Consider the following 9,470-nt stretch of genomic DNA (forward strand, 5'->3'; position numbering starts at 1 on the left):
TTATATATATATATATTATGACCGCCAATATAGTTGGTTTTTAAAATTCTCTCGATGTTTAAATTGACGCGCATTTTTACAATACTGCCAGTGGCGTAACCAGCATTTTATGAATTTTACTGTTGGCTAATAATTTGTTATATAGAGGAGACTTAACTAGGTTCCTTTATGAGTTTGATGTCGCGTATAGTATATTACACTGTGCCTATATATAATATCATTTTAGAATTTTACAACAATCTTCATACAAGTTACACTTGTCTTATACGTATTATTATAATACGTTCACAGAACAATAAAAGTATTTGAAATTTTCCTGAAATTTTTGTAAGACCCTCTTATAAAACCCGTTTTTATTGATGCTATACACAATATTGCAAGCCAATAGGTCCCAAACGCAAGTGGTAATAAATTCAGTAGAAAATTCACGTCATCAATCACAAATTTGATTAGGTATTATGGATAATTATATCGTGTTGCCTATATTGGCACGAGTACGATGTAGTTGCTTAACCCGTGTGTTATTTTGTTATCTTATTATCAATAGCACAATATTTTTAACGTCGGTTAATTGCTTTAAATGTATTTTTAAACCTTATTATTGAAATATTCAAATCATAATTTTACGATGTCTAGCGTTTTGCATGCATATTATGTTGAAAATTCTTCCATACACATATTTAAATTTATTTTATTTTTAACTCCTATTAACATTATTATTTTAATTTAAATAGATATCATTTCTATTGTTTTTCAAAACATCAATACATCTTCAATTTTGACATAAATTGTCAAGTCATCGAGTGCAATGTTATTATGACAATAAATGAACTGTGTAGTATTTCTGTTATCGGGATAAATATCAGCCACAAGTATGATATATGAGTAGCAAATTATTGGATTAAAAAAATTGACTGAACCTTTTTTATCCTTACACATAACCATAATATGACCACCGTTTCCGTGTTGACAAATTTGCCAACCGGGAGCATATATTATTATGTATTATGTTGCTATCTAAATCTGTAAAAAAAAAACAATTATAATAATAATTATGACGAGGTGATCGGTTTATTGACATCGTTACAATTATTTTATCTATATATTACTAATGTACATAAAGACTAATAGACTATACAACTGAAACGATTAATTTATTATTTTTACAAATAAAATACAAACAATCTGATAATTTTCGTTATATTTTTTTTTATTTAGTTTTTGTTGTAATATTTTATAAAAACCGTTTGTTAAATTCACATGGTATTAAATTGTTTATTTTAGTAGCTATGTAAATGTAATATAATATTATTATTAGTTATTAGGTATATTTATATTAATATACTATATACTATATAACTTTAAGCGTTTACCTTATTTAAAAATAAAATATTTCAGAACAATTCTTTTATCGTTTTTATTTACTTTAAATTCTGATCGGAATATATTGGCTTTACAATAATGAGTGTTTTTTTAAATTAATTAAATTAATTTTTGTGCCTGAAAAAAAAATGCTTTAATCTTTAGCTTTTAGTGTGGTTTCGGGTAGAAAATCGTATCTAGTTGAGGAGTTCAACAGCAAAAAGCTATAGAATTAAATACAAGATACCATGTAAATATAAGTTGTTCTCTTAGAAATTTGAAAATATTGAAATGTTTATGCAACAATTTTTTTTTGTAAACATTTCAAGTTAAAATTTTGATAAAATTAGATATAATATGCTGGTATGGGGATGCAGCCTGTGTTTTTACAGTCTTAGACTTATTCGCAGTATGAAAAATATATATCTATACAAGTTATATTATCATAAATTCATAAAACATTATTCGAACGGTATACTATTATATCAGCGTGATGGACTAATGCCCAAGATATAGGTACCGTCAATTCCGATTATTTCACATTATTTAAACGATCTGTACCTATATTATAAACAGCGGCATCGTTCTCATTTAAATACCGTTTAGAACGTTGCACTACAGTATCACTATATACCAGTACATGTATACATACTTTTATCAACTACCTACCTGTAAAATGTGTATTTATTCATTCGTTTAATACGACTCGATTATATAATTATGTACTAGTATTATTATGTATAATAATAATTTATACACCTGTCATATTATATATTGTGTGATACAGCGAAGTACGCGGTCTGTATAATGTGAAAAATATGTCGTTATTATCGAAATGACAGTTTATAAGTGGACTGTCGCAGTAGGTAGTATCTATGCTCTCTGTTCGTTGCAAAATAGCGTATGTTGATTTGAAAAAAAATTAACATACATACCTACTCTATTTATGGGTTGTTCTGAGACTTGTTCGCGGGGAAGATTGAATAAATCAATTATTATAATACGGTGAAACATAATTGAACGTTACATTTTTTATTTACATTCACTGATCATTGTATACTTGCAACTTGTGAAGTAAAATTGATAAAAACTTAACGGGTTTTAACTGTGTGGAATTTAAGATACATAGGTAAAAGTTACAAATTAGATTTGATTTTATTAATTATTATATTGTACGTACATATTGCCATATTGGTGAATCTATAAAAACTGTTATTTAAGTGTATTTATGATGGGTATGATAATATTATGACTATGAGCAATGATTAAATTATTATTCGATTGAATTACATTATGAATTTATGAAAATGTTAAAGTAATAAATGATTAATGGTATAGTTGTTTTATCTCTTTTTAAAATTAATATAGTATTAGTACAATATGTTTTCATATAACGAATATTCAAATCTTAAGTTTAGATTGGATAACAATTATCCACTAACTTGTAACTAACGCAGCAATTTAAACAAAATTATTTCGAATGATAGATTATAAATTCAAGAACATTTTATACTGTTATGAAAATAATCTGGTCTAAGTATGAATATAGTAATAAATTATCATTACTACTAATAATATGGCAAATTTTTATACTTAAAATAATAATGTACCTATTGTTTTAAAATTTTAAATATAGTTTTTTAAACACTAATTTTGTAGGTATTATGGTTCTTTTTTCTGTGCGATGTGTAATCGATTCTATCCCTCACCCTTCAAAAAAAAAAAAATCCCGGATACGTCACTGACTAGTTGATGTCCTAGAATTTTTTAACTTTGTAATAAATATAACTAAGAATATGGAATGCGATGATCAAGAAAAAGATCTATAGTATTATAAGAAATTACCTATCTTCGTTTATTTTAAACTGTCATGGACTTATAGTTTTAATTAGATTTTGACAAATCAATGAATGTATATTGATTTTACAAAAATATTTTTTTTTGTATCTGTGTACACACAACAAGTCATCATAAAATTTTATCTTTGAGAGTGGTTTTGGATAGTAAATTGGATCTAGTTGGTTCTTTATACAAAGGTCAAAATCCTACATGCATGGTTAACCCATAACCATATGAAATCTACACAATTACATCAAATCGTGTAATATACTTGGTGAAATAGGCTGGTCGGTCAGAATCGTTTTTCATGTATATAATGATATATCATTGAATTTAAATTTAACACACATATAACATGAATCAACCACAATTACTAACTGCTGATTAATGGTTAGGTATTAGTAAAATTTATAATATTATTTCGTGTTGATATTATGTAAAGATATGAAAAATAATTAACTTGAGTTAATTAAACAATGTAGGTTGAATCATAATTCAATTTTTATCAAAAATGTATAAGCAAAACTAAATAATAAAATAAAATATATACTAATATAAGTATTACTCTGTAATATAACAAAAAAAAAAAATGAGTATAATTGAATATTGAACATATGAAGAACACTAGGAAATAAAAATAGTAGGTACTGTCTTATAAAAAAAATACGCCTATTGACTGTTAACCCTGCAAATGACCATGAATATAATACTTACTTAAAAATACTTTCCACAAGAAATTTATGCGAATCGTGAACACTAAATCAAACACTATGTTCATTAAAGATGACATGCTAACAAATGTAATAATAACTTTTTATTTTATGAAATTAAAATAATTGGTCAAGAGTTAAGAAAACATGTACTAAAATAATTAAACAAAAAACGTGTTAAAAATAAGCCATAAATATTGTAGTAAAAAAAAAAAAAATTAAGTGTTTTATGATTTTAATTATAATGTAGTGAATTATAAATAATTAATTCGAAATAATTGGAAAGGTTTATAAAATACAATTATAAGCTAATACCAGTGTTACTTATACAGCTATTACCGGAAAATAGTATTGAGAATTATTACGAATTCAATAAATGACATTTATTGTTTAAATGTTTAAACAATCACTGAAGAGTTTAATGAATCAACAATGAGCTAATGGTCCCTTAAACATATTTTAGTAGCCCGTGATTGGTCAATAACACTTTATCGAACCATTAAGTTAATACATTTTCATGCATACCAGCATTTAATAAGTAATACCACTGGTCGACAACCATATTAGGCGTGCGCAGATCTAAATTTCGGGGGTGCCTACAATTTTTTCGGGCCCTCTCTTAACAAATATGTACATATTTATATTTTAATAAATTATAATGCACGAATAAACATTACTTACATTATATCACATATCAAATCAATCAATGGTATTACTAGTACCAACTACCAAGTAATATAATATTTCATTATATATAGTTGGATCTAAAATCTATTTTTAAGATAATTGCAATATTTATTTATAATTTTTACTTTTGTAGTCAATAACATCTAGCTGTTATAATCATAATAAGTTTTAAATTTTATCACGCAAATTTAAAATATTTTATGTTGTATTAATTTTTTTATCCCGAAACATTATTTTTTTTTTACGACATATTTTAGAAAAATTACCATTTTTATTCTAGTAACATTAGTTAAAATACGGACTCATATAATATATGCTATATGACTTAAATTTTAGGGCCCCAATTACATGTTGGGGGGTGCCCAGGCATACCCGAAACCCCCCCGTGCGCACGCCTATGTCGACAACTACTTGTCAACTGAACAAAACTAAAAATATATTATACGCGTGTGTTGTATTGTACATGACATCAGATTACAAGTCATGTGTTTCGACTGTCATGTTGTAATAATAATTTTAAAGTTTTTTTACAATTTAAATATTTAAAATGTTTAAATAAGCTTTATCTTTGTATCGATAACTCTGATGATATTGTTCATAGACACGGCTCAGCGATACTATAGTTTTTATTAATATATACATGCATATAGTAACATGAAATATAATACTTGTGGTGTATGTGTAAAATATGATATTTTCTTTACATTATTTATGGTTTAAATATACAACATTCAAGTGGATTAATTAACGCAGTAAGATTTGAAGAAAAAATCAGATACCTACTATAGTATGTAAGTCAATAGGTATGACTTAAGTCGGAAATAAGGGAGACATGCGAGATCAAACGGTCTGGACAAGCGGAGAGTTGAGAAAGGACATCATATTTTCTATTTGGACTGTAACGGTTTGCTTGAGGATAGAGCTTTGTACATTGGACATTTTTATTTCTTTGTAATAAGAATAAGTGTGATCATTTTCACATAGGTATTGGGTGCAATCGGCTGAACTGATTTTATCCTTTGTATGCACATAGATGTCAAAAAATTGAATCAAAAACAACATTCAATGTCGCACGACAGTAATTTGCTGATATGTATTTAGTAAGTGTTTAAAGTAATAGTAATGTAAGATAAAAATAAATACAGTAAATAATATAGTACTAGTAGACACGAGAAATCCTGTATCGACGGACTGCGACCGGTTACGTACGGCATTGATGGCTATAGATTATATTCGATTTCTGTGTAATCTGCAATGGTCTGCGGGACGGTGTGATGCGTTACCGCATCGGCATCATAATAATGAAAATACCCCGATAATTAAAAAATAAGTTTAATTTTTAACAAATCTGTACATTTTTTTTTCTATATATTATAATAAAATATAGATCACCGTGGACGTACGAGTATATAATAATATGTCATTATTAACTCGCCAAGACCTATTATATACGCAGACGTGTATAAGACATACGTAATAATAATATTATGTCACTCCCGTTCGGCATCGGCAAGACGGCGGTAATGATTGGCCGCGATGTGCATAGCCTACTGCGCAGAAATGCACGCGTTGTGCTGTTGGCGGTGCCGCGGTGTAGTGTTATAATACTGCGCGCTGTAAACTCGATACTCCGTGACGTATTTAAATTGGATCTCGTGAATGTGACGCGTAAGAACGAAAAAAAAAAAAACGTTTTAACATTTCCTTCGGCACCACCGCCGTCGGCTGGCCCGTCGGTATATACATATATATATATATATTGTTATTATAATAATAATTATTGTTATTGCTATTATTGTCGCGCATAGCCGTATAATGTGCGGTGCGTACGATTACGCGGCGGCGGCGGCCGTTCGTAAAACAATGCGAAAATAAAACGTGATTTACGGATGTGCGCGCGTGCGTGTGAAAATAACGCGAAAACGCGGCGATAAAATCCTGCGGCGGCGGCGGCGGCGTACATAGATCCCCTCGCGACGCCAACCCGATCGCTGCCGCCACTCGACGGTCCGGACCGCGCGCGACCTGCTCTCGCTCATCGACCGTGGCGGCGGCCCTCAGGAGTAGGTAGTAGCAATAATAACAACTCGACATAATATTAATATTGTTGCCGCCGCCGCCGCCGTTGTTCGAATACAACAACAACAATAATAATAATAATAATAATATTATAGTTGTGCTCGTATGGTTTTTCTCGGAAACCGGCACGTCGTTATTATATATTATTATTGCGAGTTACGCGCGTGCGTTATTGTCGTTATTATTATTATTATTATTATACGTCTGTCGTCTGTCCGTCGCGTATAATACTATTATTATTACGTGTCGTTGTTCTCGCGATCTGACCAAGTCGCCTCTACCGCCTGCCCGTGTGGCCCATAACACTAACACCGCCGCCGCCGCGACGACGGTCGTTTTCCGAGCTCGGCCGTGACGTTTTTACGGCGATTCGGTAGCGGCGGCCGAAAGCGTGTCCGTGTCTGTTGCGGTCGTGTGTAATAATACAATAATAATAATAATATTATACAACGCGTTCTCCGTGCCGGACGGCGGCCGCAAACACGGGTAGCAGTCCACCCGCCAAAGACGAGGGGATTCTCTATGGTCGCGCCGGCGGCTATACCGCAGACCGACACACATTGTACATACGCGTATACCACTGCAGATGACGTTTATTTCCGAAAAGATTCATTCGCGAGAACGAGAGTCGAAGGAAAAATTGACAAGACACCTACACGTGCCAAACACAATACAGCCGATGCTATACTATCTCTGAAGTCTATAAAATAACTATATATAGGCTTAGGATTTCTATGCATTTCCATGTTTTTTCCTTAAGTTCAAATTGATTGCTTGTCAGATATGTCCACGATTTGGCTTATTCTTGATTAAATAGTACAATTTTTTGTTGTTGCATATTTTTGCATATTTTGAACGTAATGCATATAATTACATATATATATAAACTATTGAGTATCTTGTTGATTTTAACTGGTGTTTATTTAATAAACGTCTAATGGTTTATTTGTCGAATTGTCGGAAATATACGTTTTACCTATTTAAACTAAAATAAACTTAATACTAAACAAGAAAAAGGGATTCAAAACATTTCTAAAAATGTGTAACATATTATAAACGAGGTTAGTTACGCTGGCATCCGCAGGTTGGAATAAATACTCAAAACCGGTTCCAAAATTTGTAATATAATTTGTACGAATTTGTAATCGTATTTTGGAAATTTGTACACCCCCCCAAATGGGGGAAAAACACTTTTTATCTCGGATGCCAGCGTAACGTTACTCCAGCATCCGCATTCATGATTTTTATCTTAGACACTCAAAACCGGTACAAAAATTTGTAATATAATTTGTACGAATTTGTAATCGTATTTTGGAAATTTGTACACCCCCCCAAATGGGGGAAAAACACTTTTTCATCTCGGATGCCAGCGTAACGTTACTCCAGCATCCGCATTCATGATTTTTATCTTAGACACTCAAAACCGGTACAAAAATTTGTAATATAATTTGTACGAATTTGTAATCGTATTTTGGAAATTTGTACACCCCCCCAAATGGGGGAAAAACACTTTTTCATCTCGGATGCCAGCGTAACGTTACTCCAGCATCCGCATTCATGATTTTTATCTTAGACACTCAAAACCGGTACAAAAATTTGTAATATAATTTGTACGAATTTGTAATCGTATTTTGGAAATTTGTATTCCATTCTAACCTATAGATCTAGACAAAAACTGATTGTAATAATACGTTACCTATTTAAAAAATAGTAGAGATCAATCTTAAAATTAACAGTAAACATTTTCATAATAAAAAAAAAGATAATAATAAATAGTATTAGATTATTTGGTTATAAAATCTTTTAAATGAACTGAAAATTATAAACTTGAATTAAATTTTACATATGCTTCTCTGCTTTTAAAAACCTTTTAAATAAACTAATAAATCAAAAAAAAACCAATCTGTAAATTAAATACAACTGTAAAAGTAATGATAATTAAACCGTAAAAAACAATAATTCTACATCATTTTCACTCGATAAGCGTGTGTTTTGGACTTTGATTTTTGTGTCATCATATGTTTCCCATTTACAGTTTTCTCTGAAAGCAGATGCTGTATAGTGTCCCATGGCATTTCGCAATCCTCTCCTGTCTCCACCATAAAAACTTACTACTCCTCTTAATTTGAATATTTTATCTCCAACTTTTACAAATTTTTCCAAATCATCTAATTTAGATGTAATTGGACGTGCGTAGTTTTGTTTTATTAAATGAAGTGGAACACTCTCAATATTTCCCGTGCTAGTTGATGCTTCTAGATCTAAATAAAAGCATTTTATTACATAAAATATTTATAAATTTTTTTTGGTTCAAGCTAATAATATTTACCTGAAGGAATCGAGTTCAATTCGATAATTATATGTGTTGTAGATTCCACTGTTATACTTCTTTTATTTCCACAGAAAGAGCAATTTTCTTCAGAGTCCTTTATATATTCTTGCAGATCATTTGCTATATTTATTCGACCATCGTACACATTTAATGAAAGCTGTGTAGATGTGACTTTTAACACAGGTACAGAACAAAAATTGTGGTTACATTTACTAGTTTTTATAAATGAAGGCATTTCACTCATCATTTTATTTGCCATGGATGCAGCAGTATCAGTTGTATCAATCGATTTAAGACCACCTACTAAAGTTTCAACTTTATTTGCGAAAAATTGTAGCAAAAGTAATGCTCGATTATAATAAATTTGTTTAACTTTTTTTTCAGTAATCATTTGCAATGCTATATTTGAAGTCAAATTTGATGAACTTAAGTCGCTTAAATATTTTCGATAAACCCCACTG

At 30.3% G+C, this 9,470-nt stretch overlaps 1 protein-coding gene across 1 annotated transcript; it reads right to left on the reverse strand.

Moving 5' to 3' along the window:
• Positions 1-8,496: 8,496 nt before the first annotated feature.
• On the reverse strand, positions 8,497-9,253 carry LOC132926524 (uncharacterized). The gene is made up of 2 exons (XM_060990887.1): positions 9,007-9,253; positions 8,497-8,938 (listed from the first exon to the last, which is right to left on the reverse strand). Exons 1-2 carry the CDS (start codon positions 9,251-9,253, stop codon positions 8,616-8,618), a joined length of 570 nt encoding a protein of 189 aa, XP_060846870.1. The 3' UTR covers positions 8,497-8,615.
• Positions 9,254-9,470: the final 217 nt, after the last annotated feature.

This window comes from Rhopalosiphum padi, chromosome 3 (genome assembly GCF_020882245.1).
Source record: "Rhopalosiphum padi isolate XX-2018 chromosome 3, ASM2088224v1, whole genome shotgun sequence".
Lineage (NCBI taxonomy): Eukaryota > Metazoa > Arthropoda > Insecta > Hemiptera > Aphididae > Rhopalosiphum > Rhopalosiphum padi.

Excerpts from the sequence above, each read along its gene's own strand:
- LOC132926524 (XM_060990887.1), bottom strand. The coding sequence starts at position 9,253 with ATGAGTGAAATGCCTTCATTTATAAAAACTAGTAAATGTAACCACAAT. Across the intron at positions 8,939-9,006 it reads ATTGAACTCGATTCCTTCAG|ATCTAGAAGCATCAACTAGC; the intron begins GTAAATATTATT and ends GCTTTTATTTAG.